Here is a 14,464-nt window from a genome sequence, read left to right as displayed (position 1 = left end):
GCATTTGTTCATTCATTTATTCATTTGTTAATTCATTCAACAAACCTCCACCAGCCACCTGTGTTTCCAGGCCTTGCCCTCGGTGCTGAGGTGACAACTGAGTGAGTGCGACACAGGGTCCCTGCATTCAGGATCACACGGATTAGTGGGCAGATAGACAAGAAAACAGGCTTTAAGTTTTCTTTATTTCTTTCTTTTTTTTAAGGAGGGCGCAGCTCACAGTGGCGCATGTGGGGCTCGAACGGGCGACCTTGGTGTTATTAGCACCACGCTCTAATCAACTGAGCTAACCAGCCACCCCCAACTTTAATTTTTCAAAGAGGTGTCTATTCGCATCAGAAGCAAAAAGGAACACAGGAATTCTTCCTCTCATTCTTGTCCACAATCTGTCCAGTTCCCACCTCCCCACAAAACAGAAGCCATTAGTATTAATTTTATGAAACCCTTGAAGGGGGTCTCAATGCACCTAGAAGTAAACACAATACAAATTCTTGTCCACGCCCCCCGCACGTTGACACAGTCGCATATGACACATACTGTTCTGCACGTCGCTTATTTTACTTAATACATCTTGGAGATCCTGGCCTATCCTACAAATGGCTGCACAGTTTTCCATTGTGTGGATGTATTATAATTGACTTAACCATGGACATTTGAATTCTTTCCCGCCTTTTGCTATTTCAAATAATGCTGTAACGGACAGCCTTATGTGACTTCACATGTGTTTGTGCCTCTCATACCTTAGAGTCCCAAAGTGGAATTTTGGAGTCAAAATACCTAGCAACCTTTCTGAAACACTTTGTCATTGTTATGTCTCGTCTTCTATATGGACTTAGGTTTTTCTCTGTGACCGCATCTAAAACTAAATCTTTTTCTTTTAAAAGGTGTATTTTAACTCATTTAGTTTTACTGATGTAAAAAATTATATTTGGTCCCATGAGCTGTATTAGTTTTGTTCTGTTTTCCTAAATGTATGATTTTCCCCACTGTGTCTTCTAGTTTCTTTGTGTGCGTGTAGTTCTTCATATTCAGGGATGTTATCACTTTAAACACTGCTAAAATTAATACGATACTTCTCCCCTTTTCCTTACCCCTTTTTTTCACTTCCCCTACCTTTCTTCTATCACTTAATAATAGTTAATACGTTAACCTTCTTAGAGTTTACCTTCATTCTAGCAAATGATTCACTTTTATTATTTATTATTATATTATTTGATTTGTCATTTTTTGATGCTTTTATCGGACCCCCAAACTACTGTATGGGAGGCCATCAGCACACTCACCCTACTTTTCCTGGTAGTTGTATCATTTCTTCATTGTTGGGAAATGTGGAATTTGCATTCTTTCAGTCACCCTATTCGCCACCTTCATTTGTTCATAAATAAATGCATTTCCTGTCATCTCCACAGATGGCTACAGGGAGTCCTCCAGCAGCTCCTCTGAAGGGCTCATGGGAATAGTGTTCCCCGAGTCACTATGTGTCCAAACTGGTTTTCTGGATTACTTTCAAAGGTAGCTCAGATGGATATAAAAGCCGTGGTTCCACTTTCTTTTCTTGACTATCTTATAGATATTAGTCGGCTGGATTCTGGCTTTGAATGTTGTTGTTTTGAAATCTGAGGTCAGCCTTATTTCTCTTTCCTCTCCTAAATTACTTGGCTATCTTTTCGGCTACTTGGTCAGTATTTCTTCATTTTTAAAATCCAGTAATTTCATTAAGGCAGATCTTAGTATGGACCATTCTAGGTGAATTTTCCCTGGCTGATACTGTGCCTTCTCAATATGTCCATTCAACTCTTTTTTTATTGCAGGAATGGTTTAACAGATTCCATTTTAAATGTATGTCCTGTTCAATTGTTTTCTTTTGTTTCTTCAGAGGTTCCAATTATGCACATGTAGGGATTCCTTTGCCTCTTCTCTGTAGCTGTCATTTACTCTCTAATCCTTTGACATTCCTTGTTGGTTTCCTCTTCATGTTGCTCACGCTTCTCGCACCCTCTCTTCTAATTTCTAGCACCCTCTCTCTTACTGAACTTCCCAAGCGTCTGTTCTCCCTTATGCTTCTACCACTTTGGCTTCATTTTAATGATGACTTTGGTTTTTCTTTTTACTTCTTTAGACATTTCCTGGGATCTAAATGCTCACATGCCATCTCCTCTACTGTCTCTTCATCTCTTCCCTGAAGTCTTATAACTATTTCATTCTCTTCCTTCAAGTGTGATTTTCTTCATTTCAATCAATGGTATTAGATTTTGGTCCCCATTTCCACCTTTTCCGTTTTTTCCTGCTGAGTGTTCTGTGGTAAGTTTTGCTGCCCTTTTCCACAATTTTTCCTTTACACACACACACACACACACACACACATACACATATATGTATATAAAATTTATATTTTAGTCTATGTGCCAGCATCTTACAAAAGTTACACGGTTTTTGGAATAAGTGAGACCTCACACCTGCCTATTCAGATGGGCGTCCTGTGATGGCAAAGGACGAGGCCATCTTTGACTTTACAATCTTGAAAGCGCTCTGCTCAGTTTGTCACCAGTGACAGATGGCTTCCTGCTAAAGTGGCTGCCTGTTGTCCATCGTTTCTGTTTCAATGACACAGATCAGGCTCATGAGGGTTTCTCTCATCAGCTGTGTTCACTCCGTCTCCAGTTCTCTTGCTGCCCTGCAGCGGACCTTAGGAGTGAGCCTCTTGCTGTAGGAGGAACGACTTGATGGGCATTTTCTGAGACCAGCAGTCCCCAGGCCACGTCACTCTTTCTCTGCTTTGTTAGTTTTTCTCCCTATGCACCTGCCCCATCTGTGCCCTGTCCTTTCTTCCGGATCCCCTAGTTCTTGCTGAACAGGATATGTGGGTCTATCACGTTAGGAGGTGCCCTTCACCAATCAGAAACAGTTTTGATTTTTTTTTTTTTATTGGTGCCCCTGGATATTTACTTCCATCTGGGTGGCTTCTGCCATATTGTTCAAAACTGAGAGTATATCTCTCTTCTAAAGATTTTACTGAAAATGGAATTTATGATTTTTTTTTTCTGTTTGCACTGTTGATTATATATGATATTTAGGAGGGACAGAGGGAAATTTTTGTCATGCTGCCTTGTTAGACACTAGCCCTCTGAAACAAGCAATTTTGATCAAATGTAGTATTTCTAGCAACTATTTCAGTTTTGTGCCAGTCACAGGGTTCTCTCTAAGCCCAGGAGGATGTCCCTTGAGGCTTGGATGCCATGTTCTTCTTATATCCAGTTACTGTACCTATCCACGCCCTAAGGCTTCCAGGGAAGACACAAATTTAGAGTGAATTGCCTGACCCGAAGGGTGAGAAGAATAGTGTCAAATACTGAACCTGGCAGGATTTGAAATAGTTTAAGTTACCCTTTATGGTTTCAGAAGGCAGTTCTTCCTCAGATCCTGTTTATGTCCCTTCACTTTGTCCTGCCTCCTCCTGGAAGCCTTCCCTGACTATCATTAGCCACTTGAGCTCACACATTAACAAAAGCATGAAAGGTGAAGATGCCAGGCTGTGCCTGCTCTAGGCCTCTCCAGGACCATTCTGTTCTGGCCTTAATTCCAATTCCAGCTCCAACCTCTACCCTCATCCTAGGTTCCAGCACCTCTGGAGGTGCTGTTGGACCTTTGTCACAAGAAGAGTGTGGTGCTATTATCCTTCCAGTCAGTCATACACCTATGGCACCTACCACTCTAGACCAGCAGAGGGAGGAGCAATGGAGGGGAGCTAAGAGGAGCTCCTAGTTCTCTGCATTTGGCCTAAATCTGCTCCTGGTCCCCCACCTAATCTGTGGATGAAAGTATGCTAACGTCCCCCTCTCAAATTAAAGAGGCAATCTTAGGGTCCATTGGTGCTAGGGCTTCAGGATCAGATCTCAAATCCCACGCTTGGCATTCGTGGTCCTCTACCAATCCTCTGAGGCTTCCTGCCCCATGAAATAACAATACAAGTTTATTTCATGTTTATGGATAAAAACATACTTGCATGTATTTATTGGTGGTGCTTCAGGACTGAAAAACATAGAAACTTCAATTACATTTCAGATTTGGACACTGAATTTGAACACATTAAACTGGACACAAATTGCCAATTAGGAATGAAGGTTCATCTTATATGTGCCCTAGGCATGTTTTTTGTCACTAAAACCTCTTGCAGATATAGGCTTATTCTGGAACAGTCAGTGCCACCTAGTCTGTTGGTCCTTCGAAGATGGTCGAAGATGGTCCTTCGACTGTAGATGCACTTATATGACCTGTAATATATTGGAATATCTCTAAACAAATATACAGAAAATTATATATGTGTGTGTGTGTGTGTGTATTTGATTTTTACATGTTTGTGATTTAGAAGTAGAGCTAATCATGCTAAAGTTGGTGTGTTTAATTGAAGCAGAGCTGACCTTAAGTATAAATCAGCTTGAAGTATCAGTCAGTTCATTCACACTGGCTTCCTCATTATTTCTAGGACCTGCCTAGAATATCTTCTCCTTTCCTAAGCCCTCCCGGCACAGGAGCCTTAGCTCAAGTCCTGCCACTGCCTCCTCCCAGAAGCCTTCCCTGAATGTCATCAGCCACTTGAGCTCAAACATTAACAAAATGTAATGTCTGCCTCTCTGCAGGGGGATGAGCTCACACAGGGATCACCCATCAGCAGCCCAGCCCCTTTCCCTGGTACTTTCAGACCGGGCTGAGCCTGGGTCCCACACCTTGTCCTGAAGCACCTGCCACTGTTGATTTTAAATGAGAACAGCAGTTGTCCTAGTTGAGTGCCTGAGACATCTGGTTGGCCACAAAATCCTTCCGTGAAACTGCTGGGCATGATGCCGTTTTCTCCAGTATGGCTTAGTCTGGGTTCCCCACATAGGGAAATGCTTCCCCAAAGCTGGGACACACAGCGAAAGCCAGAGTGCGCATTTCTAACCTGTATTGTGCATAGGTAACTATATTTTCTTTTTTTTCTTTTTTTTTTTTCTTTTTACCGCGGTGTGTTGAAAGGACAAGGTATGGATATTATCAGAAGCTTTAAAAGTTTATTTCATCTAGCTGACCTCCCGGCTCTGGATTATTCAGGGGGGAAAAAAATAAGTGTTACTCCACTAATGCACATTTATAAATGTTGTGTACGTTCCAAATGTATTTCTTTCTCCAGATGAAGGATTATTATTAGAATCAAGGGGAACATTAAAGCCTCCTCGAGTCAGGGCACTAAGAATGGGCTTTAATGGGCTTAATAGGGAAATTTATGCATCTTTGCTCGTAGGTTGTACCATTAATTAGTTTAACTCATTTTCGTCCAAGTTTAATGTCAGTATTTTAAGCTGTTTCAAAGATAGCTGTTTAAGAAGGACTTTATTAGCAAGCTCCTGCATAAAGGGGCCCTAATTCCTTTGCTCATGGCTTGTTTTTACATAAAACAATGTATTCTCCAAGGAAAAGAGAACATGCATATATATTGATGTCTTAGGCACTGAAAAGTAAAAACCCGAATTACAGATAATAATTTAATTTGAGCAGGTGTAATGTGGCTCAAATCTCTGTTGGATGATCTCCAGTGAGAAATGGGGATTCACCTTGTATATTTTAAAAATCCCTTCAGGAAACCCGGCTGTGTTTTCTGCCACTAGAACTGCCTGTGGCTGGGAGTTTATTACCTGTTAGCCTCTCAAATGTAAGTGCTACCAGCTCCTGAAGCTCCTAGAGGACATGGTGGTGGCTGCCTGTTGGTTTTTGAAAGCTTAATCTTCACAGTAAATCCTCACCGCAACCCTGTGAGGTCGATGCTGTTATCCCCATTTTACAGATGAGAAAAACAGAGGCTGAGAGAAGAACGGTGACTTGCATGAAAAACAACTTGGACTCTTAGGAGCTGATGTTCAAACCCTGGGCTGTCAGACACACAAGCCTGTACGCTTAACTGCAGCACAGGCCACCTGGTTGTGTTCGGAGGGGAGCGTGGTCCTGACACCCACGTTGTGTGGAAAAGATGCTCAGCTTCCGTCTGCCCATGGGGCCTGGGTGGAAGCACAGGTGTAGGCACCTGGGGTTGTGTTGTGTGTGCAGATCAGGGAATTCCACGTTAGGAACTTGGGTTTAAATCTCAGTTTTGCTACTTACTGTCTGTAGATCTTGGAGATGTCACCTAACTTCTGAAAAGCAACAGGAGAATCGTATCTTACTGGCTGGCTTCAGGTGATCGTTTCATGTGAAAATAGTGTGTGCACGATCTTAACTCCCATACTGTTCCATTTAGTGGGTCACCATGCTCCCGTATCCACAAACACGAATAATATCAGAGCTACTGAGGGCTGAGCACCTAAGTCCATTCCAGTCCAATCCTCCCATAATGCTATGAGCTCGTTCTGTTCTCAGCTGCATTCTGCAGATGAGGAAACTGGGGTTGGGAGAAGTCACTTGTCCAGTGCCAGCGAGGATGGCAGAGCTGGCATCTGAGCTCAGCTTTGTCTTTCTCAGAGCCAGGTTACTCTCTCCTGCTGCCCCAGAATTCCTTTAAAGCAGAATGACTCTGGTTACTGCTCCCCGAGCTGTGCTACACAGAATCCACCGTCACCTATCTGAGTTCCAGGTAGTAAGAGCCCAGGTTGCTCTCCTTTGAGCTCCCAGCGAGTGTGGCTCTGTCCTCAGTGTTCCTGCACATTCCCAGCAGTGGGGCACTTGCTGTGTGCTAGATAGTCCACGACACGAGGGACCCAGTCCCCGCTGGGAGCAGAAGCCCTCCTGTGCCCGAGGCCACCTGCTAGCAGCATGAGGACGGCGGAAGGAAGGGGCTGTTCCCTGGGAGCAGTAGCTCAGGAAGGCATCCCTGTGTTTGCGCCAATCCAGGCGCTGGCCTAAAGGGGGCTCAGTTGGCCGGCTCCTGGGAGGTGCTAACTGTACACACTCTGAGAGCACCGACCCAGTGCTCTGATTAAGTACTCATGCACAGTAGCACCTAGGACCGTTGGAGGACACGGCCAGCGCAGCACCGTGTCTCCATTCCTGGGACGCCTCCTGACCTGCTCCAGACAGAACTCCAGGCTGGCCCAACTCTTTAATTACCTTCGGAGGCACGGAAGTTTAAATTCTGGTTGTTTCCGTATTGGCTTCTAGGAGAGTTACTCGTTAGTGAGGCTAGGGCAGGAGAGAAGGTCGAGGGCGTGACAGGTGGGGCATTGGTCTCCTGCGGCTCTTTAGCTGTAGGGTTCCATGAGTTATAAGAATACTCCAGTAATTTGTTCCTTCGCAGAGGTTTACAGATATCTCACGATGCTTATGTGTCAGATTTGCCATTTTCAAACGTCCTCCATTGGGTGTTCAGTTAGGATTTGTAACAGAAAGACACACACACTCACACTTACCCTCACACACTTTATTAAACCCTACATCTTCATGAACAAAGCATTTCCATACTCTGTCCCCACCTCCGCTTTTTGTATCATCTCCTAAATATGTTTCACACCTGATTGTTTCCTTACCTTTCCCCTTTCTGTCTGGTCCTCTGAGAGAGCTTTGTAGAGTGTTATTCAGCCCTCAAAGTCACCGATAGGCCAGGGCCAGCTTGGAACCCCCGTTATCGCCCTTGGGGGCACTTTTCAAAGCAGCTCACTGTCCTGGCTCCTGGCTCTCCCCTTCCAAAACCACTTCCTGTTTTGAAACTTCCTCACTAGCTCTGCACTAGCCCTTGGCTTTGTCTGAAGGAGCACAGAGGAGCCAGGAACAATGGAGTGCTGGGGCCCGAGGAATGGAAGGACCAGACTATGGCTTCTCATTCCGTTAAGAAGCAATCCTCCCTCTCCATCAACATCTGACACCCACGCTGACTGACGTCCCCATGAGCAGAAACTAATGGGTCAGATCACCCCTCCGTCCCTCCGTCCTCACCCCACCAGGGCTGCGGGGACCCTGTAACCGCCTCTCTGTCCTCCAGGATTGGCAACAGTGCATCGTTCTTCTTCCCATCACCTGGGTGACGGTGATGTACTCCTGGCTTTGTTTGACTACTCTGCATTCAAATCCGTCTAGCTTCAAGCCCCTTAAAGCTCCAGGCCTTGGGTGGAAGGGAGCAGAGAGGGTTCCCAGGTGGAAAAAGCAGCCACATTTTCTTCCCAGGGCTATATCCCTCCACGGAGGCTGTATGTGCCTTATTTACACTTGCTTATAGCGTTTTGTTCCTATTTTCCAGACAGACAGGAAGTCTACTGGGAGGGCACCAAATTACCTGGGCCCTCCTTCTGCCTGAGCGCTGTGCTGTCCTGGGGGAGGGAGCTGCGTTGTGCACATTTCAGAGTAATGTGCAACAGGGCTGTACTTTTCCCTAATGAAGCCCCAGTGGCTTCACATGTGACACGTGCTTCTGGGAGTGTGAGTGGAGGGCAGCACGCTGGGCACAGTCCTTCGAAAGACCCCTGTTTTCACACCGAAGCTATGAAGGCAGGAGCCTGACAGGCCCCTCCCTCCATCTGTCCTTTTACTACCCAGCCAGCTGTCTCACCTGCAGAACTGCCTTTACATGTGAGGGCCTGATGTTTCGATTTTTTTCAACCCAGGGTATGGACCAAAGTATGTGAATTGCATCAGTCAGTACAGGCTCCCCCGATGCTCAGTCTGTGCGAGCAGACAGCCCGGCACCCAGGGATGGCCCAGCAGGGTAAGAGTCTGGATCCATGTCTTGTCTCTGCCACCTGATAGCCATTAGACTTTGGGAGTCTGGAAGCAGTGTGTCCGTTCATTCCTCTTTCAGTCCATGTAATCTGAACAACTGCCAGCTATGCGTCCATCCTTTTGCTAAGTGCTGAGAATGCAGGTGTGGGGACATCAGACCAGTTGCTCCATCACAGAGCTTTTCCACTTGCGAGAGGGTAGAAGCTCCTGGACTTCTAGTATCCCATCTGCAAAATAAGAAGCGAGGTTGTTCTTTATCTCCAAAGCATCTCCTCAGGCTTTTTAAAAACATACGATAAAATTCCAACATATTGTGTTGTGATATGGGAAAAGGGGGCCATCAATTTATGCCAGTAGCTATGATCTATGTTTTATGGACACATATGGAATATTATCTTACTCCATGCAATCAGGGTATGAGCTACGCTCTATTACACCATTTTATAGATGGACAAATTCAAGTTTACAAAAGTCAACAAAAGGGTTATTATAGTCAATTAATACGTGTGTGTCGAGAACATTCTTCATGCCAGGAACTGACTGCAGAAGATGCTGCCCCCAGGGGCTGAGCCAGGCTCTGGGCCTGTCTTATGTTGCTGCGATGGGGGTGGGGGAGGGCTGGCGGTGGGGGGGCACGGAACTGGAAGTTACAGGTGTGACACATGCCATCTGAGGAGCAGGGCACTGGGAGCCTATAGAAAGGAAAACTCACCGAGTTGGAGGGTTAGGGAAGTCCTCTAAGAGGAAGTACCTTTGAAGCAGAGATCTGATGGAGAAGAGATGTGCTCCGGACAGAAGGACGGCAGGGTGGAGCGTGAGGCCCAGGCGGAGGATAGAGACAGAGGCTGCAGGGCCCCTGGGGCACGCTATGGACTGTGGACTTGCCTGCCCAGTGCCTGGAAGCCTCGGAAGTAGCTACGCAGGAGAAGTGACTTGATCCGGTGTCGTTTTACACAGATTGCTTTGGCTGCTGCGTGGAGAAGGGACTGTAGGGAACGAGACAGGTGACCAGGTAGGACTGTTGCCGTGGCGCTGGTGGGAGGTAGTGGTGGTGACATGGACGGAAATGAAGGCGGCACAGAGAGCGAGAAGCAGGGAAGCTTTCGTAGGAACTCAGGGCTCTCCCCAGGTGTCTGCCCTGAGGATAGAGAGCCTGGCAGGGCCACTCTCTGACGACTGGAGGTCGCAGAGGTTGGGGTCAGTGGATCTCAGAGATGCTGCCAACACCCCAGCCACGCTGGGGCAGACTGAGGTGGCGTAAGAGAAATGGGGAGTACCCTGTAGGAACAAGAGGCCATATGGGAACCCTGAGGAACGACACACTGGCAGCCACAACTGGGGGGAGGGCAGCTGAAGCCATGGCGGAGGGCGGGAGGAAACGGAATGGCAAGTGGGAGAGCAGAGCACTGGCTGGCATTTACCTCGGGAAGGCAACGCAGCGGCAAAGGGGATCCAGTGCGAACCGTCACGAGTGAGCCAAACCCTGTCCCAAGACAGACCCTTTACCTCCGAAGAGGCTGATACTGGTGGCCTGAGTCCCCTGTTTCTCTCACCAGGAGGAATGGAGAGACCATCAGACACCCCTCTCTTGAAATCACAAGGATTGGCCCAGCTCAGGGCACAGTGGGAACACGGCAGGTGGATACAGTTTTATGGTTTTCTCCCCACAGAAATCACTTTTCTCTAGGAAGGAACTGAGGGTGCGGGATATACCCTCTGGGCCCCCTTTCTGAAAGCATTAATGCTTTTCGGGGGCTACGAAAGGCACCTTAAAAGGCAAGCATTTTTCTCCCGTTGCCAGTTGGTCTGTTGTGGCTAGAATACCAAATCTGAACCAACAGCTCTCTGCAGGTAGCTGGCTCTCATTTTTCTCTGGGATGTATCTTGCTCCAGGCAGACTCTGCCTGACTTTTTCCCCTAAGGACCATTCGGTTGAGGACACCATGGGGGAACAGGGCCCAGTAATTGAGTGCCTTCCATCCCCACTTGGGCTTTCTCATCTTTCTCTACTCACGCCAGTGGCAGCCTGCTGTGGACGTCTCCCTGAATGACAGAGTCGCTCTTTCGGGATTCTAGTGCTTGATTTCATCAGCCCTCCAAAGCCTGTGTACTTTGGGAAGCCTGTGGGAAATTCAGCAGTCTTCTAAAGATATAGATTACCTGCACATCTGTCGGGCTTTAGTTAAACATGACTGACTAATTTATCCTACAGTGTGAGATGGGGATTCATTCCCTTTGCAGGGTGACTTGGCAATTTTCTCTGCTTAGAGAACATTTAGAATAGATGGCAATTGAGAAGAAAGAAACGCTATTAATTTTTCATTTTCAAATGTGAGATTGGCTATCGAGTCCACATCATATTCCCTCAGAAAAACAGACCTCATCCTGTCCTGTTTCAATCTGTGCAGCCTCTGAAAAGACCTAAGAGTGAGCACTGTCCCACCCACCAACCCCCATGCCCCGAGGTTGTGAGTTGGGGCCAGTAAGCTTGTCAGCACAGGTCTGCTCCCAAAGACCCGTCCTGGCAAAGCCATGAGTCGGCAACAAGTCCTTCCCTCCTGTGTGTGTACGTGGCTTAGCGTGACATGCTGGCTCCGGGCTTAGCGGACTTGGAACCTTCCCCAGCCCATCTTTAAAGACTGGAGGGAAGGAGTAGAGGCACGACCCTGATGTCAGGATATCACGATGAACCTGCAAAAGCTGGAAATCTCAAAGAGATGGCTGACTTCACCCAGCGCTACCCGGTGCAGCCTTCTGTAGGATGGAAATACCTGTGCTACCCCGGAGGGAGTCACGGCCACAGGGGACGGTGTGTGTGGGGGGCACTTGGAATGGGGTGCGTGCAACTGAGGAACTAAATTCTAACTTTGATTTTAATTAACTGAAATGTAAACAGCCACATATGGGTACCAGGAACTATACTGGTTAGCACCTGTATACATTTTCACCTATTTCCTATGTGGCCAAAGCCAGTTTCGTTTAGGTGCATTAGTCTTGCTGGTTTTTTGAATGCTGTGATGTTTGCTCTAAGCTTTCTTACAAATGTTTGATTTAAAACTAAAAAAATTAATAACAATGCTATTAAAAACCACAGCTGGCACACGCCGAGTAATTACTGTTTACCCTGTGCTCTACTTAGCAATCTAGAACCCCTGTCTAATATCTCACGGTCACACAAGGATATCCTGAGTTTACAGGCGAGGAAACCCAGGCACCGAGAGGCTGCCTCGTGGGAGTCAGCCTGCAGGAAGTGGTGAAGCAGGGCTTCCAGTCCAGGCTGAGAGCCCAGAGCTGTCACTCTCCGCCGCCTGGCATGTCCATTCTCAGTGTCCTGTGCTGGCTGGTGTTGTAAGATACAGCCCTGTCCTGGTTGTTGAAAGCAAAGCAGTGTCTTGAGGTCGTTAATGGCTCAGGTCTAAACAACCACCACACCGTCACTACATGCTTTGCGGAGTTTAGATCTGGATCGTGGCTGGAATGTAGGCAGCAGGTATAGCGAACGCTGAGCTTGCATAGACCCATCCTGGGTCCACTTACCTCCCCTCCAGTGGAGACTTTTCCTGCCCGAGGTCTGGGAAGTTTGGCTCTGTTCTCCACCAAGCCCCAAGCTAAGGAAAGATGGGCTTGTCAGAAAGCAGACATGGATGGTAAGGAGGAGGAGAGGGCCTCTGTATGATGCTGTTTCTTCTGGAGACGATTCACCCTGCTCTCTGCAAGGCAGATAGGGCTTATCACTTCAATTCAGTGAGATCCTGCTCTCACTGAAGGATGGATTGGAATTTTGGCGAGACAGTCTACTCATCCGTCACTGCCATATGCCTTCCAACGGACAGCCTGGGGTGCGCTGGGGTCTCTGTGCTGATAGATTCCAGTCTTAACCTATGTCTGCTCAGGCCCAGAGACGGTCAGAACTTGGCTCTGCACTGTAACATTGTTTCTGCTTGGCTTCTTCGCACCCTGTGCCCCCTAGCTTTAGAATTTGGGAAAAGAGACAGTTGTAGGGTTCACTTATTGGGATTTTGGCCTCTCAGATCTCTAATTTCTCTCCCTCCAGATGCTAAAGTTTACTAAATACATTGCTTTTTTTTTTTTTTTTTTTTTTTAACGTCTCTTGGTAACGGCCCACTGCCTGGACCATTTGTCAAGATTCTCAGTACCCAGGATTTGGGTAAAATCAGGGAGCTACAGAAGTCAGCTGGCTCCCTTCTCTGCACCACTGGCCCTCCTTTGGGATTTGTTTTCCCAGGTTCTACCTCCACACTCTATGAGGCTTCTAATAGCCCACACCTCCACCCATCCGGCCATCGGGATTTTCTTCCTGTTCTCAGGAGTAGTCCTTGGCCCTGATTACTCTGTACTACCTAAAAGATGAGCTGGATAGCTACAGAGGGTCCAAGGGCCAGCAAAATGCCCCACAGCCACAAACCCAAACCTTGGGCTAAGACAAAATTGAGTCAGCTATTCCTGGGACGCTGTGGTGTCCCAGGCTGCCTCTCCCGAAGAGAATTAGCCATTCCTGGGTATTAATCTCTTGGCACGAGGTTAGTGAAAATACCATCTTCTCTTGCACATTGCAAGAGCCAGTTATTGTGTCAGCAAGCGGCATCCGTGATGGTTTGAGGCTGCTGGACAACCGTGAGGCAGGCAACTTGCTCTAACAGCTTGGAGGCAGCCCACGTTCAGTTCTGAACAACGCTGCCTGCCCTGCCCGGGGGGTCCGGGCTCTCTGTCGTACTCCTGACCTGTGACAGCAGCGCTTTTGGGGGGTTTCAAAGTGGGGTGAGGAGTTCCAGCATGGTGGGGCAGGGAGGTTGGTCTGGGCTTGGCTTTGCTGATGGCACCGCGTGGTGAGGACACAGCTAAGAAGAGCAGCAAAACCACGGGCTGACTGACCCTCCCCGTTGCTTTTCTCCAGCCTGCACGGACAAGGAGTTGAGGAACCTGGCTTCCCGGCTGAAAGACTGGTTCGGAGCCCTTCACGAGGATGCAAACAGGGTCATCAAGCCCACCAGCTCTGACACAGCCCAAGGCCGTAAGACCACTTTACTCTTGCTAATTTATTTCACTTAAAATGCCACATTTCCTAAGTTATTAGACATTGTTGACTGAGCAATAGCATTTTGGGGCAAACAAAGAAACACTACATGAAACACACACTGACTTAAAATATGTCCCAACGTCAGAAATATTAAATTATAGAGGAGGGGAAAATGCCTTAGAATCAAGACAGTACAAAGACTTATGCACGTTTTGGATTCATGGTTGGAAATCCGCGTATGCAGAGGGCAGACTTAAGTTATATGCGGATTTTGAACTCTGTGGGTGGTCAGCGTCCTAAACACCTGGTGTTCAAGGGTCAGCTGTAGTTTTAAAAGTCTGGTGGCAAAGTTATCATGTGTTGAGTATAGACATTTTGGAAAGTATATATAAAAATACAAAAAAAATCTGTAAACCCACCATTCTAACATCTGTTAAGCATGTTGTGGTATATACTTCTATTTCCTTGTCATATAGGGAAAGGAACGTGTGGGTGTGTACACACACACACTTTGCAGACTGTTTCATGACCTCCTTTTATCATTTGACAATAGGCTATGACTACCCTTCTATGTTGTCGAGTAGCATTCTGCTTTGTAATAGCTATACAGACACCCAAAGTATGGCAAGAACATAATTTGTGTAAATAGACGTTTAGTTTGGAGCGCTGAACTTGTTCTTAACGTTCAGCTATTTTAAACAGCATTGTAGCAAACGTCTTTGGTGATCTAGCTTTGTGAACAGGAGTCAG

At 46.9% G+C, this 14,464-nt stretch overlaps 1 protein-coding gene across 2 annotated transcripts in view; it reads left to right on the top strand.

The window, feature by feature from the left end:
* The window catches only part of SPOCK1 (SPARC (osteonectin), cwcv and kazal like domains proteoglycan 1), a 480,272-nt gene that overhangs the window by 445,727 nt on the left and 20,081 nt on the right, over nucleotides 1–14,464 (top strand). For both annotated transcript variants that reach the window (XM_033096540.1, XM_033096538.1), the window contains one exon: nucleotides 13,592–13,708. In XM_033096540.1, the coding sequence (XP_032952431.1) occupies nucleotides 13,592–13,708 (117 nt within the window). The remainder of the gene's footprint in view (nucleotides 1–13,591; nucleotides 13,709–14,464) is intronic.

This window comes from Rhinolophus ferrumequinum, chromosome 24 (genome assembly GCF_004115265.2).
Source record: "Rhinolophus ferrumequinum isolate MPI-CBG mRhiFer1 chromosome 24, mRhiFer1_v1.p, whole genome shotgun sequence".
Classification (NCBI taxonomy): Eukaryota; Metazoa; Chordata; class Mammalia; order Chiroptera; family Rhinolophidae; genus Rhinolophus; species Rhinolophus ferrumequinum.
This window is presented reverse-complemented; position numbering and strand designations above follow the sequence as displayed.